Source organism: Ovis canadensis, chromosome 5 (assembly GCF_042477335.2).
Source record: "Ovis canadensis isolate MfBH-ARS-UI-01 breed Bighorn chromosome 5, ARS-UI_OviCan_v2, whole genome shotgun sequence".
In the NCBI taxonomy this organism is placed as follows: domain Eukaryota; kingdom Metazoa; phylum Chordata; class Mammalia; order Artiodactyla; family Bovidae; genus Ovis; species Ovis canadensis.
This window is the reverse complement of record NC_091249.1, coordinates 113,856,582-113,880,525: the sequence shown is the minus strand read 5'-3', so window position 1 is coordinate 113,880,525 and position 23,944 is coordinate 113,856,582. Positions and strand designations below refer to the sequence as shown.

The 23,944-nt window shown below is 37.9% G+C and overlaps 1 protein-coding gene across 1 annotated transcript in view; it reads left to right on the top strand.

The window, feature by feature from the left end:
* Positions 1–9,605, top strand: part of SLCO4C1 (solute carrier organic anion transporter family member 4C1) — a 90,167-nt gene extending 80,562 nt beyond the window's left edge. The window contains exons 10-13 of the mRNA XM_069590187.1: positions 2,674–2,864; positions 4,478–4,542; positions 7,056–7,193; positions 9,304–9,605. Coding sequence (XP_069446288.1) covers positions 2,674–2,864; positions 4,478–4,542; positions 7,056–7,193; positions 9,304–9,464 — 555 coding nt within the window. The 3' untranslated portion in view covers positions 9,465–9,605. The remainder of the gene's footprint in view (positions 1–2,673; positions 2,865–4,477; positions 4,543–7,055; positions 7,194–9,303) is intronic.
* Positions 9,606–23,944: the final 14,339 nt, after the last annotated feature.

The following is a 23,944-nucleotide window of genomic DNA, read 5'->3' as shown; positions in this document are numbered from 1 at the left end:
ATAGGACATTTCACCCCAAAACAATGATTCATATTTCTTTTAGAACTAACATGGATATCTGTGTGTGTGATTATACGTATTTATATGTTCATATATACACACACATAAATATGTCTGTGCATATGTGTACATATCTAATGATTTTGTGTGTGATAAATACATTGAACATTTATCTCAGCAGAGATGTAGGATTTCATTTTTCTGCTGGGAGTAAACTAGAATGTGGGAGAGAATATACATTTTTTTTCATATTATCTAGCTTCAGTTCGGTTCAGTCGCTCAGTCGTGTCCGACTTTGCAATCCCATGAACTGCAGCACGCCAGGCTTCCCTGTCCATCACCAACTCCTGGAGCTTACTAGATTTTATTTTAAATTTTGCTTGCTAGGTTTAAAAATAGTTGTCTAAGAATATTGAAAATGTGGCAGAAAAATGTGATAAATCATAGCAGATTTAATAGACTTCATTGACATGTGCAGTTTTAATCCTTGGAATAAAACTAATTAATTAGATCACTACAATAAAGTTCCTATAAAAACTTAGGAAAGGCATCAGGAAGATTTTTAAAGTCCCAGAACTGAGGGTTATCATACCTTCAAATCTGTGGACATCTGGGGAGGCTTTAGTTTCAAAACAGGTTGAAAAAATTAGGTATTTGTGTCAGTTATAAGGAATCAAATTCCGCAAGTGAGCATGGTACATATCATAGATTCAGAACTATCTAGAAGGTAATGTTCCTTTGAGAAGCAGATAAGTAGGTAGCTTTTTCCTGTATATTAAAATAATCAAAAAATTTCCATAAGTGCTACTGATTAACTTCAATTAGAAGATTATGACAAAGAATTAAATTGTTGGAAGGGTTTTATCCACATATCAAAATGTATAGACACAATAACATCCTGCACAAGGAAACCAAAATAAATGAATAAATAAATAAGTAAATAAATAAAAAATTCTAATACCCTGAGCACACCTGAAATGGTATTGGTCATTTTGACATGGTTAATTCAATATTTGTATTTGTCACCAAATATTATCATTACCATTTTAAACAGTAAATTGTCTTCTAGGGATTGTTTTAGAAAAGCAAGTTAGTTTGACTTCCAAATTTTCTATTTTCCCAAAACACCAGTTCATCCTGATTTTTTTTTACGCCCAGATAATCCATGTAACAACTCATTTTTTTGACTGGATTTTTTAAATGAAATATTTTAGACAGGCAAAAATGCATTGATAATGTAATAAAGAACTGTACACGTTTGTTCACAGAAATAGAATATATTTCGTACCAGTGGTCTAAATGACAGAAACAGATGTTAACTAACAGCTAGCTATGTTATAGGCAACTGTATATTTTTTTATATAAGGGAGTTGTAAAATTTCATTAGGATAGAAAATACTGTTTTCAGTTTTTCTTCTTAATATTTCTAAAGGCTCCATTATTTCATTATTTGGTATATCTGGTTGCTGAGTCCATAACAGTCATTTTAGGAATGCCACCTCCACATCTGGGTTTCCTGAATCAGTCCCAGGGGTTTCTGGCCTTCGGGGCAATAGAAGCGCTGATTCGCCTTGACTTCTCTAGCTCTGCTCTGACTTTACTGTGGCCTTAAACATAGAAAAAGATTTATAGTGAGGATAAAGTTGAGATGTAAAAAGCCTTTGCAAAATGATTATGCCTCACTTTTCATACACCTGAATTATTTTCCTACAAAAGCAATACTTGTGATTTTTAAAACATTTTACTTTCCAACATATCATGCTATTATAGTATACATGTATATACATGTGTATATGTGTATACATATATTAAATAGTTAATTTTTTATATGTAAAATAGCCTTTAGGATAATATAATAACTTCTGTTTTTTGTTTATGGTAAATATGTCACCTTAAGAGGGATGCAATTTGTTTTTTTTTTTTCAGAAAATTATAGTAAAAAGTTCAGTTGAAAGCAGTATTTTTTTTCCCAAACTCTTGTAATGTATTATTTAATTTTACTGTGGCAATGGTTAAAATTATATTGTGTTCATTCTTTCAAGCTAGCATAGATAGTGAGATTGTCACAATGCATGCTTTTCTTTGTGTCATAGTAACGGAAAAGAAGAAAATTAGCAGGAAAACTGTTGGAGCAATTGAATCGTTCTGTTGAAAGCAGTCTAGAACGTGTGTGTGTGTGAGCACCCCACTGTGTCTGACTCTGTGTGACCCCATCCTGTAGCCCCCCAGGCTTCTCTGTCCATGGGATTCTCCAGGGAAGGATACTGGGGTGGGTTGCCATTCCCTCTCCAGAGGATCTTCCCGACCCAGGGATTGAATCTGGGTTTCCAGCATTGCAGGCAGATTCTTTAGCATCTGAGCCACCAGGGAAGCCCCCTAGATCATCTAATAGTTATATTCTTGTCAATTTGTCTTATAAGACATGAATCAATACCAGATTACAAATTAAAATCATAGACACATAAGTCAAATACAGAGTATTCTACTTTGTAAATATGGTCCCTTGTTTTCACTTGCTTAATTTCTTAAGGGCGATTACTATTTCTCATCACTGTTTGTTTTTGAATTAAGATTGTATGAGTGTTTGCCATATCTAGAAATCACTTAATTTGCAATGATAAAATATGTTTTCAAGATAAGCACTTTCCATATGTTTATGTCTCATATTTCTAGGTATATTATAACTGTTCATGTATTGAAGGGGAAATTGACATAACACCTACTCCATCAAGTGTTAGTCTTGAAGCTCAAGCTGGAAAGTGTTCAAGTCAGTGTAAAAACTTGCCCCCATTCCTTGGCATTTTCTTTGCTGCAATAGTTTTTACCTTCATGGCTGGTACTCCTATAACTGTGTCCATCCTAAGGTATGTGTTACATTGTGAAATTTGCTATCCCTAAGGCAACATGTTGAATGAAAAAAAAATGGGCTCAGGGATGCATTTGGGGTTTATATTAACTTTTGGTTCCAGTACTAATTCAGCCCTCACTAGATCATTAGTTCTATGGCATTGGAAGAGCTACCTCATTGAACCCGAGATGTTTGAGGCTTTAATGAGATCATGGTTGTGAAAGTGTCTTAACGTTACCTACTTGACATCTGTTCAATGCTGTTTTCTCTGCTCCTGTAATGAGGCTTCAGTTGTAAGCTGGGGTTATGATCAATTGTATTTGAGTATGATGGAAATGGCAGTGCGTTCCACATGTCAGAATCAGAATGACGGGCATTCTGCCTTATACAGTAGGTGCTGTTATAGTAAACCTTCCCATAAACAGTAAAAACGCTGCCTGTCACTGAGCTCTTCACAGTGTTTCACAGTTTCGTTGCCTCTTCCTTCTTTTTGTGTGCGTGTTAGTTAGTCATTCAGTTGTGTCTGACTCTTTTATTTTACTTAGTTTACTTTTTTAATTGAAGGATTATTGCTTTACAGAATTGTGTTGTTTTCTGTTGAACATCAACACGAATCAGCCATAGGTGTACATATATCCCCTCCGTCTTGAACCTCCTCTTGGTGACCCCATGGACTGTAGCCCCCCAGGCTCCTCTGTTCATGGGATTTTCCAGGCAAGAGTACTGGAGTGTGTTGCCTTTCCCTTCTCCAGGGGATCTTCCCAACCCAGGGATTAAACCCAAATCTCCTGCATTGGGATGTGGATTCTTTATCATCTGAGCTATAAAATAGTTCCTGTTTGCCCTTTTATAAGCTCGTCAGCCTTTCTTTTATATTTCCTAACAAACTAGTTTTTTTCCCTCTTCAGTCTTTGCTTCTTGATACTCAGTCACTACCTTTCCACATACTTTTTGACAAATGGAAACTTCAGAGATTTTGTCTAAAAACATTAAGTTGTCTGTTAATATTACACCTATTTTATCTACATCACCATTTACCTACATATTTGTTTTTTAAAGACTGCTTGATCTCCTTTATATCCTGTCTAACTCTCTTGTGTGCTAACATCACGTCTCGTCCATCTTTGAGAGTTATTACTGAAAAGACTTATTGTGGAATCAAATCGAGTATCAAAAACTGTTTTACACTGACTCTAATTTGTAACTGTAACTCACAGGTGTAATTTCTGTCTCAGTGTTAGTAAGAGAGTAAGAATTATTTGCTTGCAACTTAAGTCATGTGACTTGTAACATACAGAATAATCAAATAGTCAAGAAGAAATAGTCTGGTTAATGAATGTCCTTTCTCCTTTATGTTTGGTGTTATTCCTACATATTCTGTATATTTGTTAAAACTCATTTGACTCTTTTTGGTATTATTTGCACTATTTTAGTTTAGATAAAATTTTTCTGCTCTTACAGTTCCAGAAAGGTTGACCTGTATATAAGCTGTTATAAATAATTGTTTACTTCTTGTGTATAATGTTTACTTTAATCTGGAAATGCTAAGCTCATATAAAAATGAATTTTCTCAAAGAGTAAATATACTATACAACTATTTTTTGTTTCCTATGCATTAAATATCTCCAGGTGTGTTAATCAAAGGCAGCGATCTCTAGCATTGGGAATACAGTGTACCTTGCTTCGATTATTAGGTATGTCATTTTTCTAAGAGCATTGGTAACTGCGGGCTATTTTTATTCCTTACTGTTATTGATTTATTTACTTATAATATGTGCCAATAAAACAATTAGTTTATTTGCAATGGACAACTACATGATTGTCTTTGAAGAAAACTATCTTCCACTATTTAAGATGTATTATTTATATATCACATAAAAAGATATAGACTTTACTTTTTACCTGATTGATTCCCTATTGTTTCCAACTCTGTTGCAAATATAACCCTAAAGGGTATATTATCTTTATTTAAAATATAACATATGATCACCAGCACATTTCTAATAGAGCACAGTAAAAGACAAACTTTTTGTTTATTGACATAAAACCTACTACCAACATAAATTATGATAAAATATTATTTATAGCCATTGTAATTCCTTTTTCTCCCTGTATTTAACTTCATTTGGGACATAATCTTGCATTAGCAGTGAAAAATAATGAGTTTGTATGTTTCAATAAAAACTGCACTGTAAATATTGTGTCTAGTTAAAAATTGATGAAAGAAATAACTTAAGCTCCCCAAAATTTAAGATTCCAGATATAGGAAGAATAATAAGACAGAAACATGTCTTACACATAATTATTTGTGTGTATAATTTTACATATAATATTATACACATAATATTACAATTGTTTATAAAAATGAAAACCAAAAGCAGGGAACATTAGAGATCCCCTAGACTGATTTTCCCCTTTTTTAGATGAATAAATTAAGGACCTGAGAGATTCAGGGATTTGCCTATAGTTGCACAATTAATGGTGAACTCAACATGTTAGTGTGAATGTGTTTGTGCATGTACACTCCCATGCACATACATGTCAGTGTATGTATGTATATACAGTATATATATATATATATATATATATATACGTATACTCACACACCCATATTAGTTTACATGCACACGCATACATATCAGTTCTGTCGCTCAGTCGTGTCCAACTCTTTGTGACCCCATGAATCACAGCACACCAGGCCTCCCTGTCCATCACCAACTCCCGGAGTTCACTCAGACTCACGTCCATTGAGTCCGTGATGCCATCCAGCCATCTCATCCTCTGTTGTCCCCTTCTCCTCCTGCCCCCAATCCCTCCCAGCATCAGAGTCTTTTCCAATGAGTCAACTCTTCGCATAAGGTGGCCAAAGGACTGGAGTTTCAGCTTTAGCATCATTCCTTCCAAAGAAATCCCAGGGCTGATCTCCTTCAGAATGGACTGGTTGGATCTCCTTGCAGTCCAAGGGACTCTCAAGAGTCTTCTCCAACACCACACTTCAAAAGCATCAATTCTTCAGTGCTCAGCCTTCTTCACAGTCCAGCTCTCACATCCATACATGACCACAGGAAAAACCATAGCCTTGACTAGACGGACCTTAGTCGGCAAAGTAATGTCTCTGCTTTTGAATATGCTATCTAGGTCGGTCATAACTTTTCTTCCAAGGAGTAAGTGTCTTTTAATTTCATGGCTGCAGTCATCATCTGCCGTGATTTTGGAGCCCAAAAAAATCAAGTCTGACACTGTTTCCACTGTTTCCCCATCTATTTCCCATGAAGTAATGGGACCAGATGCCATGATCTTCGTTTTCTGAATGTTGAGCTTTAAGCCAACTTTTTCACTCTCCACTTTCACTTTCATCAAGAGGCTTTTGAGTTCCTCTTCACTTTCTGCCATAAGGGTGGTGTCATCTGCATATCTGAGGTTATCGATATGTCTCCCGGCAATCTTGATTCCAGCTTGTGCTTCTTCCACCCAGTCTTTCTCATGATGTACTCTGCATAGAAGTTAAATAAGCAGGGTGACAATATACAGCCTTGACGTACTCCTTTTCCTATTTGGAACCAGTCTGTTGTTCCATGTCCAGTTCTAACTGTTGCTTCCTGACCTGCATACAGATTTCTCAAGAGGCAGGTCAGGTGGTTTGGTATTCCCATCTCTCTCAGAATTTTCCACAGTTTCTTGTGATCCACACAGTCAAAGGCTTTGGCATAGTCAATAAAGCAGAAATAGATGTTTTTCTGGAACTCTCATGCTTTTCCCATGATCCAGCGGATGTTGGCAATTTATGTACACATAATACATATGCTGAAGTTTAGGAGACTTATTCCATGCATCAGATATTTATTTTGATTTTTTAAAAATATAATAGTTAATTTCAAAGACCTTTATTAGAAAAGCAGTGAACAAAAATATTTCCTTAACTAAATATTAATCCAATACATTAATATTTATTGATGTATTAATATAGATTAATAAGATGTTTATTAAAATAAAAATTTTAATGGAAATATTTAATAATTATATTTAATTATTTTAGAATGTTTTATCTGTGTTTCTTTATATTCCTATCACTTGCACATGAACTGATTGATTTGTAGGATAGACAGATTAATACCTGTTTCCCACTTATGTAGAAAATATATGTAGAAAACCCTGTTACTGTAAACTATAATTTTCACTTATGTATTTTACATGTGATTTCTTTTAGGCACCATACCTGGACCTATTATATTTGGCAGCACAATAGACAGCACATGTATTCTCTGGGATATTAACGAATGTGGAAGTAAAGGAGCTTGCTGGATTTATAATAACGTCAGGATGGCCTATATGCTAGTGGCCATAAGTAAGTGGTGACTTCTTGATAACTTTACAGTAAATGGAGTATGACAAGAGAAAGATATCTTATTGTTACTTACTTAGGTTTTGACATGTTTTGGACCAGGCAGTTGGACTGTGCTTTAGTCCTAAAGCAAAGATTAGTTATCAAAGCATGTTTTAAAAGGCCATGCCTAGAGTCTGTGAGGCACAGCCCAAGATAGGAGGGAGTAACATTTTAGCTGTCCTTGCATCACATATTATATAATTTTCTTTTAACAATTTTTCTCAATTTTTTTGGAACGTATAACAAAAAGCTAAAAGAGAATTCTGAGAAAGTGGAATGACTGTCATTAAGCAGCTGGGCTTTGGAGAGCACATAGGGCCTAGGTCAGGATGTATTCTTGGCTCTAAGGTACTTCCTAAGAGACCTTTTTATGATATAACAGTTTGGCCATGATGTTTAACCCGTTTTGCCTTCAGTAGATAAAATTAGAAAATTTGAAAAACAACCTAAGAAGTTGTGCTTAGTTGCTCGGTCATGTCCGACTCCTTGCGACCCCGTGGACTGTAGCCCACCAGGCTCTTCTGTCCATGGGGATTCTCAGGGCAAGAATACTGGAGGGGGTTGCCATGCCCTCCTCAAGGGGATTTCCCAACCCGGGGATTGAACCCAGGTCTCCTGCACTGCAGATTATTTACTGTCTGAGCCACCAGGGAAGCCCATGAATACTGGAATGGGTAGCCTGTCCATTCTCCAGGGGAGCTTCCTGGCCCAGGAATTAAACCGGGGTCTCCTGCATTGCAGGTGCATTCTTTACCAACTAAGCTACCAGGGAAGCCCCTTATTTCTCCTACATGTGTTTAAATTCAGAGTATACTCTCTGAATTTATAATGACAGAATAATAAAGTATCCACTGAAGAAATAAATACATAAATCTAGGAAAACAATGAGATGATAAATATTGACTAAAATGGGCAAAATTAATCTTCCCATCACTTTTACCTGTTAAGAAACATTTTTTATTCAGTGTATTTTTATGTTAAAAAATTATTTAAGTGGTTATGTTTATACTTTTTGACCAAAAATGTAAATAATTAATTTTTCTTTTACCTACTCAGTGATAAATATGAGAATTCCTCCACCAGAAACATATGTACCTTTAAATATTCCAAAAATATTACAATAATAGTACCTATAATTAGTCTAAATATAGAAATGCTTAGCTCAAAGAGTATTTCTGTTTCTCAAATACCCAGTTTGAGTAAAATATTAATGATTAATACAAATTAGCTACTGCAAAAACTACAATGTGAGGTCATTTAATATATTTAGTTAGCACTTAGATGCTTGTACTATGACCAGAACTAGTTTCTTTAAAGAGAAAGAGCCTCTTTTAAAATTTTTAAAACTTTGGTAAGAAAGGTGATATTCTTTCAAAGAACCCTCAGAGTTCTTTGAAAATAAATTGAAGCCTGTGATGTGAATCTAAATGTTTAATATTTTAAGTTGATGCTTAAAGGTAAATATTAAGTATTGAATATTATATATTCCCAAAGACACTTTCTCCTAAGAACTCTGAAGCTTTTTTTATTTTTAGAATTACTTTTCATCATGGACACAAAAATGTTGCAACTGTTTATTCAGGTGCAATGATGATGTAAGCTATCAGTATCTTTCCTTGGTTAAGAATGCACATGCTATGTATGCTATGCTATGCTGAGTGGCTTCAGTCGTGTCCGACTGTCTGCAACCCCATGAACTGTAGCCCACCAGGTTCCTCTGTCCATGGGATTCTCCAGGCAAGAATAGTGGAGTGGGTTGCCATGCCCTTCTCCAGAAGAATGTACAATCATAGCCAAAAATAGAATAGTTATTATATATTTTCATTGTTTAGAAAAATAAGACTCATTCATTGATTTGTAGACAATGTTCTATTGAAAACTATCACCTTTCTTACTAAAGTTTTAAAAGTTAAAAAAATAAAACTAATTGCCTGTATACTCCTTTTTTTTACATGAAAGTGAAAGTTTCTTTATGTAGTGAGATTCTATTCATGAAGAATTTTCAATGAGGATCAATTTTTGTAATATTTAAAGCCTAAAATCCATGATTAATTATTGTTTTTCTATGTAGGTGTTATTTGTAAAGTTATCACTGTTTTCTTCAATGGACTTGCAGTCTTTTTGTATAAACCGCCACCATCAGTCAAAGATGTGGCATTTCAAACTCAGAATTCAGTTTTGACTACGGTTTCATTAGAATGTGATCTCAGCAAAGCAGGGAATGACGGATGAGACAGCAAAAGAGAAGATTGAAAATCGGCCTGCATTTGTAAGAATGCATGTTATTATTGCAGCATTAACTATCCAATATGGACAATCATAGTTTAGAAATTGTTTTTTTATAATTAAATGTGTTTCCTGTGTATGTGTGAACTCTGAATTTGTTTTTGTTTTAATATAAGAAACAGACCTGTGCCTTCAAAGCGCATCAAAAGCCTCAAAACACACACACACACACACACACACACATATAGATGAAATCCTCAGCTAATAAACAATACTAGAAAGAAAAAGCCAATGTTTAGTTAACAGTTTATATTTTAAAACCAAAGCGATGTTTCTATCCCTCTTACAACTTATTTTATTTTAATTATCGTTGTCAAAAGTTTGGCCTTTTTAAGAAAATTCATGGTGTAAAAATTTAAATATATCTAGTCTAAGTTCTAAGTTTCAAGAACTATTATTGGAAGAACATGAATTTAAAACCATCTAAATAATATTATTTGTTTTTAAATTTATATGTACTAGTCTGTCCTTGATTTATTATAGACAGTTAGTGAACTGTTAGAATGTTGGTTAATTATCTTTTTTGTGTCCCAGTACATAGTGCATTCAGAAATATTGGCATTCTATACACATAACTTAACTTTAACTCAAGAATTCCAGGAAGTAATTTGTTGATATTGCTGATTTTTAACATTTTTATTATTCTGTGATAGTATTATTCAGTTCCATGTCTTCCAGAGGATGGTGCCAGCTTCAGTAAAGTGCCAATTAGATAGGAAAATATTTCTTTTAAAAAAATGGCTTATGTCCATTGTATTGATTTTCTTTAAAAAGCTTTCTTCATGAACTTATGATCAGTGTTTATATACTCAGTAGCTCAACTTTTCTCGTTTGAAAAACAGATCACCTAATTAATATATTACTTATAGCACATAAGCAGTGCTTTGCTTATAGTAGGCATGTATTATTGTTTGGTTAAAACATTAAACTCTACTTTTAACTAATCTGTTTATTTAAAGATTAAGTCTTTCACATATATAGCATTATAATTCCATTTTTTCAGCTCAGACTTCAGCTAACTTTGTGTACTCAGAATTGTGGAGGAAATACATCGGTAAACATCAATAAAAGTAACTTCTACCTGGTCAAGAACTTTACTGATTAAGAAAACAGGTAGCTGTTTACAATCAGCGTTATTGAGTAACGAAATGGGTAAAGGCCTGATTGGAGACCAGGATCAGAAGCACTAGTAATTCACAGAGTTTTGAAGAATTATATTTTGTAGTAATTGGTGGCCAGAGGCGATTCAAGAATTGAGTAGCATTTATAGATTGAGATGCAAGAAGGAATGAATTTGAAGTGAGGCAAGCAAGCACACGTGAATATTAGGGAATTGGAGGAGCAGTGGGTCACTCATCAGAGAGACAGATCTACTTAAACTAGGAACACGTAAGCACCAAAGGCTGAAGCCAGAGTGGGTGGCCAAAACCCAGGTGCTTGAGAAACAGGAAATGTGTAACAACCAAAGAGACAGTGCAAGGTAGACAGGGGTACAAACACGTGGTACTCCCAATTCAGAAGCAGCCTCCCTCCTACCCAGCCAGACGCATTTTAGCTTACTGTTTATTTTTAGTTCGGCTGCGTGGGTCTCCGTGGCTGCTCAGGTGTTTCCCTGGTTGCTGGGGGCAGGGACCGCTCTGCAGTGGCAGTACTCAGGCTTCTCATTGGGGTGGCTTCTCTCAGAGCATAGCCTCCTGGATGCACTGAAATACTGCAGACCCGGGCTCTAGAGCAGAGGCTCAACAGTGGTGGTAGACGGGCTTAGTTGCTCCGTGGCACGTAGGGTCTTCCCGGACCAGGGATTGAACCCACGTCACCTGCATTGGGAGGCAGATTCTTTATAATGAGTCACCAGGGAAGTGCCACTCAGACATATTTTAAATGTTTCTTAGAGCTAAGGCTAAAGGCAGATTTTAGGCTTTCTATATCCTGTGTGTGGGGCTTCCACAGTGGCTGAGTGGTAAAGCATCTGCCTGCCAGTGCAGGAGACGTGGGTTTGATCCCTGGGTTGAGCAGATTCCCTGGAGAAGGAAATGGCAGCCCACTCCAATATGCTTGCCTGGAAAATCCCATGGACAGAGGAGCCTGGAGGGCTACAGTTCCAGGGTGTTGCGAAAGAGTCGGGCACGACTTAGCGGCTAAACAGCAGCAATCCTATATGTGGAAACTAGGAGTTGAGTGGAAACATTTTCTAGACGTAATATAACAGCAAATCCTCAATAACTCATTTATAGAGTGGAAACAAAAACTATAAAACGTATTAGTCTAAAGCCACTTGAGAGAAAAGAAAAAAATCACGCCACTCATAGAAATAGTTGAATGAATAAGTCACTAAATGATTGGCATTCACAATGATTTTTAGTTATCAAGGGTTTCACTGTGTTCAGCATACTCAATTTTATGGGATGATAAACATTCTTACAAAATTTGTAATGAAAATGATTAAAGTGAAAATAATTTTGGCACTTGAAAGAAGTCAGACTCATTTATAACATACATATTTACCAAGAATACCTCCTCTTATGCTAGGGCAATATAGACACTACTATAATTTTTAAACATTGTTTATTCTTTTGGAGTTACCTAGATTATATGAATTGGTGTAATGCTACTTTCAGAACATAATTTTTTATAATATGTATTTTTCACAATTTATAATGATTTTTAAGTTTGTAATTTTTTATACATAATTGAAGGTATGTCTTAAAATTTAACATTTGAATTTTCTTAATTGTAGAAAATACAAATGTAAAACCTTTATATATGGAAAGAACTGTACAATTGTTTAGCTGTGTAAATTGGAGGAAAATGCAAATAAAATTTTAGCTCTATTTTTTCCATTTTTATTATAAATATGTAAAATCTATATATTTTTAAATATCAATATGTTTGTACTTGTTTAAGTGTTTAATCTTATTAAAGTCACAGATTTTAAAATATGATTTATCTCTGTTTATGTATACACGCACATTTGTTGGTTGGGAGAGGGAAAATCTGACCTGTTGAACTTGCGAATGTAATTTAATGCAATGATTTCTGCTGTCTCAGTGGATGTATTTAATTCAGTATAAGCCATTCATTGTGAAATATATACTAAGATTCTTTCACACAACAGTTTCCATGTAAGGCAGATGAATATATAGGATTGATATAATAAGGGTGTGTGTTACAGATGGTTTGTTTTGAAGTATCTGACACCAAAAGTAATGTGTCTTCAAAAGGTTATACATTTAATTCATCATGGATTATCAAAATACTCAGTATAATATCTTTAAAGCATTGGTCATTAACTTGAGATGTAATGATATTTTCCCTTCACTTTAACACATTCAGGTTCCTTTAGCCTATTTGTACTTCAGACAATAACATTCAGTTCAGTTCAGTTCAGTCGCTCAGTCGTGTCCGACTCTTTCCAACCCCATGAATCGCAGCGCGCCAGGCCTTCCTGTCCATCACCCACTCCCGGAGTTCACTCAGATTCATGTCCATCGAGTAGGTGATGCCATCCAGCCATCTCATCCTCTGTCGTCCCCTTCTCCTCCTGCCCCCAATCCCTCCCAGCATCAGAGTCTTTTCCAATGAGTCAACTCTTCGCATAAGGTGGCCAAAGTACTGGAGTTTCAGCTTTAGCATCATTCCTTCCAAAGAAATCCCAGGGCTGATCTGCTTCAGAATGGACTGGTTGGATCTCCTTGCAGTCCAAGGGACTCTCAAGAGTCTTCTCCAACACCACAGTTCAAAAGCATCAGTTCTTCAGTGCTCAGCCTTCTTCACAGTCCAGCTCTCACATCCATACATGACCACAGGAAAAACCATAGCCTTGACTAGATGGACCTTAGTCGGCAAAGTAATGTCTCTGATTTTGAATATGCTATCTAGGTTGCTCATAACTTTTCTTCCAAGGAGTAAGCATCTTTTGATTTCATGGCTGCAGTCACCACTGCAGTGATTTTGGAGCCCCCCCAAAATAAAGTCTGACACTGTTTCAACTGTTTCCCCATCTATTTCCCATGAAGTGTTGGGACCGGATGCCATGATCTTCGTTTTCTGAATGTTAAACTTGTTTTTCAGTCACTCAGTCATGTCATGACTGCAACATGCCAGGGTTTCCTGTCCTTCACTATCTCCAGGAGTCCACCCAAACCCATATCCACTGAGTCGGTGATGCCATCCAACTATCTCATCCTCTGTCATCGCCTTCTCCTCCTGCGTTCAATCTTTCCTAGCATCAGGGTCTTTTGCTTGAATGAGGCAGCTCTTTGCATCAGGTTGCCAAAGTACTGGGACTTCATGTAAGTCATCTAAAATAGCTAAGCAATCAGAATCAGATCTGGTGAAGCAGATCAAAACATCTTAGCATTTTAGCATGATTATAAGTGTATCAGTGGTCTACCTCTGTGACCAGGTGACTGACTGGGAGCGGTTGCCATTGCTGTTCATGTGGCAAGAGCACGTCTGCCCCACATCACTGACCCAGGAAAAGATCCAAAGACAAAATGCACAGTACAGTTTTCACCGAGTGTCACTTTTATACCATCCGAAGGTTCGAAAAAACTATGTTGAACCATCCTAAGTTTGAGACTGTCTGTAGTGAGGGAATTTAACCTACTCTGCTTCAGTTCAGTTCAGTTCAGTTGCTAAGTCGTGTCCGACTGTTTGTGACCCCATGAACTGCCACAAACCAGGCCTCCCCGTCCGTCACCAACTCCCAGAGTCCACCCAAACCCATGTCCATTGAGTCGGTGATGCCATCCAACCATCTCATCCTCTGTCATCCCCTTCTCCTCTTGCCTTCAATCTTTCCCAGCATTAAGGTCTTTTCAAATGAGTCAGTTCTTCACATCAGGTGGCCAAAGTATTGGAGTTTCAGCTTCAGCATCAGTCCTTCCAATGAACATTCAGGACTGATTGCCTTTAGGATGGACTGGTTGGATCTCCTTGCATTCCAAGGGACCCTCAAGAGTCTTCTCCAACACCACAGTTCAAAAGCATCAATTCTTCGGTGCTCAGCTTTCTTTATAGTCCAACTCTCACATCCATACATGACTATTGCAAAAACCGTAGCCTTGACTAGACGGACATTTGTTGGCAAAGTAATAGCTCTGCTTTTTAATATGCTGTCTAGGTTAGTCCTAACTTTCCTTCCAAGGAGTAAGAGTCTTTTAATTTCATGGCTGTAATCACCATCTGCAGTGATTTTGGAGGCCCCCAAAATAAAGTCAGCCACTGTTTCCCCATCAATTTGCCATGAAGTAATGGGACTGGATGCCATGATCTTCGTTTTCTGAATGTTGAGCTTTAAGCCAGCTTTTTTACCCTCCTCTTTCACTTTCATCAAGATGCTTTTTAGTTCCTCTTCACTTTCTGCCATAAGGGTAGTGTCATCTGCATATCTGAGGTTATTGACATTTTCCCCAGCAATCTTGATTTCAGCTTGTGCTTCTTCCAGCCCAGCATTTCTCATGATGTACTCTGCACAGAAGTTAAATAAGCAGAAGCTTGTCCAAGATAAGGAAAAATGGAATCGCTGATTCAAACGTGTCTGAATGTTTTCCCCTTCTCCTCTCTCTTTTCCTTGTTTAATATATATCCCTCTTTTGCCTTGGTTAAGTTAAATCAGTCTATTGTTAGCTTTCTGTTTCTATAAGTGGTATAATGATGATTATCATGGATCTTTGACAAGGAATTTCAAGGTCTGAAATTAGCAGCAGCAAAATCTGTTGGATAACACCACCCATAAAAACACTTTTTTAAAAAAATAGCAGAGATCAGATAATTCTAGTGAAAATGAGGCTGCTCTTGCCTGAAAAAAATCAGTTACTATTATCTCCTGGGTATGAGCTGGACATACATATGGTTTACAGTCACTACAGTTCTGCTGTTTGACATGTGAGACAACTAACATGCAGGGAAATTAAGTTTTCAAGGCCGAAAAGCTAGTAAGTGGTCAGAGCTAGAACTTGAGTTTTGGCTCCAAAATTTTTATGAAGTTACTGTTGGTAAGCAAGTATCAGGTACACAGACATGAAAATAATTTGGTCTCCCTGGTGGCTCAGCCGGTAAAGAATTCACCTGCAATGCAGGAGACCCCGGTTGCATTCCTGGGTTGGGAAGATCCCCTGGAGAAGTGATAGACTGCCCGCTCCAGTACTGCGCTTCACTGGTAGCTCAGCGTGTAAAGAATGTGGGAGACAGATTTGATCCCTGTGTTGGGAAGATCCCCTGGAGAAGGGAACTGCTACCACCTCCAGTATTCTGGCCTGGAAAATTCCATGGACCGTATAGTCCATGGGGTTGGGAAGAGTCAGACTGGATCGGGTGGCTTTCGCTTCACTTTCCAGAAAAAGTGTTTAGTTTAAACCCTTTCATATCCTTTCCAGGCTTGCAATTTCTGTTTGTACCAGCAGGTGGTACTATTGACCTGGCTACTGCAGTAAAAGTGCGTTGCTTTTTGAATTTTATTTTTTTTTTAAGTTTCTGACTGTGGTGTTTTCCTTGCTGCACAGGGGACTTTTTTTACTTGCAGAGCATGGATTCTAGGGTTCTGGGGCTGCAGGAGCAACTGGAAAGTTGCTTAGTTGCTCTGCGGCCTGTGGGATCTTCCTGGACCAGTGACTGAACCTGTGTCCCCTGCGTTTGCAGGCACATTCTTAACTACTGGCCCAGCAGGGAAGTCCCTGAACCTTTTCTTCAGTTCTGTTCAGTCGCTTAGTATTGTTCAACTCTATGAACCTATGGACTGCAGCACGCCAGGCTTCCCTGTCCTTCACCATCTCCCAGAGTTTGCTCCTACATGTCCATTGAATGGGTGATGCCATCCAACCATCTCATCCTCTGTCGTCCCCTTCTCCTCCCACCTTCAATCTTTCCCAGCATTAAGGTCTTTTCAAATGAGTCAGTTCTTCACATCAGGTGGCCAAAGTATTGGAGTTTCAGCTTCAGCGTCAGTCCTTCCAATGAATATTCAGGACTGATTTCCTTTAGGATGGACTAGTTGGATCTCCTTGCAGTCCAAGGGACTCTCAATAGTCTTTTCCAACACCACAGTTTGGATCTTTTCTTAATGGAGGAGTATTTCTGGCTATTTGGTAAAAATTACATTTGCAGTTTTTCATTTCCTATCTTTTAATAATTTTTACACAATTATTTTCTCATTGCATATCATTGGAAAGGTTTCCAGTTAGAAAAGAAACTATTTAATAGCTAACAAGAATTATTTGGTGAGTACAACAGAACAGTTTTCATTATGCTGATTTTACTTGGTTAGAAATAGGATGTCACATATTTCTAATTTCATAAGTTTTCTATCCAAGTACTGACCAAGAGTGAATTTTTCATATTATTCTATATTTTATTTTAAAATGCCAACTAGCTATCTGAATTATCTTTCATAAAAAAAATTTGATCCTTTAAAAACAGAAAAAACACCCCAAAATAAAAAAAAAATTCAAAATTTTGTTCAAGTTGTCTTTTCATTGGTCAGCATGCATTCAGTACATACTGAAATTAACATTTTTTTTTACTTTTTGCTGACATTTCATCCAATCAGTGTTAATAAGACCTCTTCAAAATTAAATGAAAAAGAGAAAATCTGATATGAGAACATAAAATGACCTCATACTTTATACTTCTATTAAACCTAAATCAAATCCCTTAATATTATATAGTGCAAGTGAGAAATAGATTTAAGGGACTAGATCTGATAGAGTGCCTGATGAACTATGGACGGAGGTTCATGACATTGTACAGGAGAAAGGGATTAAGACCATCCTCGTGGAAAAGAAATACAAAAAGCAAAATGGCTGTCTGAGGTGGCCTTTCAAATAGCTGTGAAAAGAAGAGAAGTGAAAAGCAAAGGAGAAAAGGAAAGATATATGCATCTGAATGCAGAGTTCCAAAGAATAGCAAGGAGAGATAAGAAAGCCTTCCTCAGACATCAATGCAAAGAAATAGAGGAAAACAACAGAATGGGAAAGACTAGAGATCTCTTCAAGAAAATTAGAGATACCCAAGGGAACATTTCATGCAAAGATGGGCTCGATAAAGGACAGAAATGGTCTGGACCTAACAGAAGCAGAAAATATTAAGAAGAGGTGGCAAGGATACATGGAAGAACTGAACAAAAAAGATCTTCATGACCAGATAATCACGATGATGTGATCACTCACCTAGAGCCAGATATCCTGGAATGTGAAGTCAAGTGGGCCTTAGAAAGCATCACTACGAACAAAGCGAGTGGAGGTGATGGCATTCCAGTTGAGCTATTTCAAATCCTGGAAGATGATGCTGTGAAAGTGCTGCACTCAATATGCCAGCAAATTTGGAAAACTCAGCAGTGGCCACAGGACTGGAAAAGGTCAGTTTTCATTCCAATCCCAAAGAAAAGCAATGCCAAAGAATGCTCAAATTACCACACAATTGCACTCATCTCACACGCTGGTAAAGTAATGCTCAAAATTCTCCAAGCCAGGCTTCAGCAATACATGAACCGTGAACTCCCTGATGTTGAAGCTGGTTTTAGAAAAGGCAGAGGAACCAGAGATCAAATTGCCAATATCCAATGGATCATGAAAAAAGCAAGAGAGTTCCAGAAAAACATCTATTTCTGCTTTATTGACTATGCCAAAGCCTTTGACTGTGTGGCTCACAATAAACTGTGGAAAGTTCTGAAAGAGATGGGAATACCAGACCAACTGACCTGCCTCTTGAGAAACCTATATGCAGGTCAGGAAGCAACAGTTAGAACTGGACATGGAACAACAGACTAGTTCCAAATAGGAAAAGGAGTACATCAAGGCTGTATATTGTCACCCTGCTTATTTAACTTATATGCAGAGTACATCATGAGAAACGCTGGACTGGTAGAAACACAAGCTGGAATCAAGATTGCCAGGAGAAATATCAATCACCTCAGATATGCAGATGACACCACCCTTATGGCAGAAAGTGAAGAGGAACTCAAAAGCCTCTTGATGAAAGTGAAAGTGGAGAGTGAAAAAGTTGGCTTCAAGTGTAACATTCAGAAAACGAAGATCATGGCATCTGGTCCCATCACTTCATGGGAAATAGATGGGGAAACAGTGGAAACAGTGTCAGACTTTATTTTTGGGGGCTCCAGAATTACTGCAGATGGTGATTACAGCCATGAAATTAAAAGACGCTTACTCCTTGGAAGAAGGAGTGAGGCAGAAAGTGAGGAAGAACTAAAGAGCCTCTTGATGAAAGAGGAAAGTGAAAAAGTTGCCTTAAAACTCAACATTCAGAAAACTAAGAAATGGCATCTAGTCCCATTACTTCATGGCAAATAGATGGGGAAACAATGGAAACAGTGAGAGACATTTTTGGGCTCTAAAATCACTGCAGATTGTGATTGCAGCCATGAAATTAAAAGACGCTTGCTCCTTGGAAGAAAAACTATGACCAACGTAGACAGCATATTAAAAAGCAGAGACATTGCTGACAAAGGTCCATCTAGTCAAAGCTATAGTTTTTCCAGTGGTCATGTATGGATGTGAGAGTTGGACCATAAAGAAAGCTAAGCACCAAAAAAATTGATCATTTTGAACTGTGCTGTTGGAGAAGACTCTTCAGAGTCCCTTGGACTGCAAGGAGATCCAACCAGTCCATCCTAAAGGAAATCAGTCCTGAATATTCATTGGAAGGACTGATGTTGAAGCTGAAACTCCAATACTTGGCCATCTGATGGACTGGTTGAAAAGACCCTGATGCTGGGAAAGATTGAAGGCGGGAGGAGAAGAGAACAACAGAGGATGAGGTGGTTGGATGGCATCACTGACTCAATGGACAGGGGTTTGAGTAAAGTCCAGGCATTGGTGATGGACAGGGAGGCCTGGTGTGCTGCAGTCCATGGGGTCACCAAGAGTCAGACACGACTGAGTGGCTGAACTGATCTGAAACATACAAATGTATAATAAACTTAGAAACAGTTTTAAATTTCTTCAATAAATATGTGTTGGATCGTACTCTGTGAAAGCAGAATAAACAAAATGCCATGTCTACATCTGGAGTAAATTTTATTTCTTCATATATATTTGTTATTGTGAAGAGACAATAGACTTTTAAACCACCAAGAATGATAAAATACTAAATTTAGCCCCAATTTTATTTTCAAACATTTCTTTTATGAATATATGATAATTTCATAATCTGAAATATGAATTACTTTGCTGATATAGATTATCAATGGAAATGGTTATTCTCTTGAATTCTCTTTCCCAACTCTACAATACCCGGCTGATTGGCTAGAGATAGGGAAAAAATATCAAACAAAATCGAAAATTTTGAATATATTTTAAAATAACTTTAACAGGTGGAATTCTCCAGGCCAGAATACTAGAGTGGGTAGCTGTGTCCTCCTCCAGGGGATCTTCCCAACCTTGGGATCAAGCCAGGTCTCCCGCATTGCAGGCAGATTCTTTACCAGCTGAGTCACCAAGGAGTGGTATTAGGGTATCAAAGCAAAAATCGCTCTAGTAAAGTTAAACCAGAAGGAAGACTTTATCCAAGGTTGCTGTCAACTTTTGGCGAGGAGAGATGCCAAACTCAGTATGAACTCAGCTCTGCATAAAGAAAAGGTGGCTTGTAAGAGGTGGGGTGAGGGGAAGATTGTAGGCCATCTGTGTTTGCCAACTGGCTTTAACCCAAGGAAGAATAAACTTTCTAGTCTTTTCGTGAGTGAGATAGTTTTACTACTCAGAGCAAGGAACCCACTGAAGTTAGGCTCCAATCCTTATACAGAAATGGGTGAAGGAGGGATGAATAATACCATATTTTATCATTCCATTTCAGTGGGAAAGAGATCCTGTCTAACAGTTATCTACCAACCTCATCTCTTCAACTCATTATGAATAGACTCTTCCTTGATAACGCATTTTAAGGGGAAATCTCTCAAGTCGTTGAGAAAGACAATGCTAGGTTGTAAAATAGGCAAAAAAACTAAAAAAAGAAAGAAAATGTTTACATCTCAAATGAGCAGAGAAAGAATTTACAGTGACCGATTTTCTAAAAGTAAATGTTCTAAGGTAGGGCCTAGAATTAGGAAGAAGTTTAATTTTTAAGATCAGTCAAGCTGAGGGATATGTTGAGGCTGTCCTTGTCAAAAGGAGGCAAATTCTTTTTTTTTTTCCTTGACTTTATTTCGATCTTCCTTAACCCTGTCTGAGCACAATTTTATACAGCGCGTTTTTATGGTTGCTTGCGCCAACTACATAGTGGTACTTGCCATCCTTGGGCGCTTGCCGTCTACCTCTACAAGGATTATGTCATGTGCCCTGCAGCTGGTGACCTCCAACGCCCTCTGAAAGGAGCGCAGAGTGGAGAGCAGAAATGCGGCCTCCTGTTCAGGGTTGGGGGGAAAGCCGGCAGGACAGGTCTTCAGGTAGTTAGGTATTCTCGGGAGCTGATTTTATGAGCCCAATTCTTGAATCTCCTCAGGTCTAGAAAAGCACTAAAGTCCTTCATGGCGACAACTGTTTCTCATGACTAGCAGAGGCCTCACGAGACCAGCAGACACCTTCTAAAAAATAAACAGGCTTGACGGCATGTTCTCCCACATTCACCAAAGCCACATAGGAACTGACCTTTCCCTGCCACCTCTGGAGCAGTTTCTCAGAGTTGTTTGAGGAGCTGTCTTCTGGGCTGTATGTAGTCTTCAGTCAGTTCAGTGCAGTTCAGTCGCTCAGTCCTGCCCGACTCTTTACGACCCCATGGACTGCAGCACGCCAGGCCTCCCTGTCCATCACCAACTCCCGGAGTTCACTCAAACTCATCTCCATTGAGTCGGTGATGCCATCCAGCCATCTCATCCTCTGTCGTCTTCTTCTCCTCCCATCTTCAATCTTTCCCAGTGTCAGGGTCTTTTCATTTTGCCCAAAATAAAACTTTACTCCCAGCTCTCACATTGTAACTTTCTTTTTTAAATTCAACACTTGGTATTTGATTTTGAACTTAGGGACTCTGAAATATAGTAATAACCTTTCATAAACTCTAGTCTAATTTAACCTCTTTTTTTAATTAAATGATATATCTGTCAATGGATTTGTGTTTTTACTCAAAGAGCTGTGGAGCAATTAGTTCCTCGAAGCTGTATAATGTCCTCAGCAAACATTGATCCTACTCTGACTCTTTAAAATTCTGATATGAGAAGACTACATATAAAAGACTGCTGTGAACAGGCAGAGATAACACAGGCTCAGGCACACTAAAGCTAATTACTTACAGAAAATGGTTTGAATGTGGGCCAATAAGAGATTGGGGAGTAAGTATATTAAAGCCACTATAATAGAAGACATGAAATGAGACAAAAGAAATGAGGGATGGAAATGCAACGCGTGGAAGGAAAGCCATTCAGGAGATTAAGAAAATTACATTGCTAGTGTGCTTCATTCCAGTTGAAATGAATGACCTTCTTTGGCAATGGTTCATGAATCCAGTATTTATAAGAGAACACAAGACACATTGGTGGTATACAGGTGAGCTTTTTTTTTTTGCCTTTGTTTCTTTGATTTTTCTGTTTTCTTTAATGCTTAAGATAATTAATTACCTGCAGATACACAATTCTGTACACTGAAGCCTTAAAGAATAGAGACGCTATGAGCTGAAGACACGACTTGCCCAATGTCATGTCCTCTTTACCAAACAAAACACTGCTGGATGTGGACATCAATATTTAAGGAAGGAGATCAGTCCTGGGTGTTCATTGGAAGGACTGACGCTGAAGCTGAAACTCCAATACTTTGGCCACCTGATGCGAAGGGCTGACTCATTGGGAAAGACCCTGATGCTGGGAAAGATGGAAGGCAGGAGGAGAAGGGGACGACAGAGGATGAGATGGTTTGGATGGCATCATCAACTCGATGGACATGGGTTTGGGTGAACTCTGGGAGGGCTGGCGGTTGCAAAGCGTCGGACATGATTGAGCGACTGAACTGAACTGAAGTAATGAAATGATGGGTTGTCAGAGCAGGGTTGTCTTCTCAATATTCAATGAATTGTTAGGCCCAGGAAGTCAGGCCCTCTGTTGGGTAGATGTCTGAGTTTTGGTGGAAAATAATTTTTTTTAATTAATTCATTCTCATGCACATATAAATGTGAATAATATGCTTTATTATTCTTATGAAAAGATACAGTGACACTTCCCTGGTGGTTCGGTGGTTAGGACTCTGCTCTTCCACAGCATGTAGCATGGGTTTGACCCCTGGTTGGGGAACTAAGATCCTGTATGCTGCGGATGCAGAGTGTCCACCCTCCCCCCAAAAAAGAGGAGATATATGTATATATGTATATAAATTCACATGCACAAAAAGATAAAAAGATGGCAGTGGACCTGGTCATTAGGGAGGGGAAACAAAACTTAAATATGGTGCCATTTCTTACCTGACCTAAACAGAAAGATCAATTCAGTTCAGTTCAGTTGCTCAGTCATGTCTGGTTCTTTGTGACCCCATGGACGGCAGCACACCAGGCCTCCCTGTCCATCACCAGCTCCTGGAGTTTACTCAAACTCATGTCCATTGAGTCGGTGATGCCATCCAGCCATCTCATCCTCTGTTGTCCCCTTCTCCTCCTGCCTCCAATCTTTCCCAACATCAGGGCCTTTTCAAATGAGGCAACTCTTCACTTCACTATCTCCTTCAGAATGGACCAATCTCCTTAAGAATGGACTGGTTGGATCTCCTTGCAGTCCAAGGGACTCTCAGAAGTCTTCTCCAACACCACAGTTCAAAAGCAACAGTTCTTCAGTGCTCAGCTTTCTTTATAGTTCAACTTTCACATCCATATATGACTACTGGAAAAATACTGGAAAAAAAAAACCCAAAAAGATAGTCTTAGAATTATTCCCATTTTAATGAATATGCACTTGAGTCTCAGGAAAAGAGGCACAGACTGAGGTGACTTTACTGTACTCCTATATATAGCACAGTAGTTTTGCAGAGATTGGGTGCTGATCCAGAAGGCCCCAAGCTTTCATGGTTCACAAGCAACTTAGTATCTCAGTAAATTTTTCATGGCACATCTAGATCCAGAGAAATAGCTAACAGTTATGTTTATTAACTAGAAAGATTCAAAATTTAATAAATATTTATTTCCTATAAATTTAACAGTTATTTGGGGACTTCCTTGGTGTTCCGGTAGCTAAGACGCTATGCTCAAAATGTAAGTTGCCTGGGTTTGGTCCCCGATCAAGGACCTAGATCCCACCCGCTGCAATAAAGAGTTCATGTGTTTCAACCAAGAGTTCATGTGCTTCAACCAAAGATCCCACATGCTGCAGCGAAGATTAAAGATTCCATGTGCTGCAACTAAGACCTGGCACAGCCAAATAAATAGATATTTTAAAATAGTTATTTGAAAAAAAGCATACGTAAATTGAAAGAAAAATTATATTTTTATTTCATTCTTCAAAA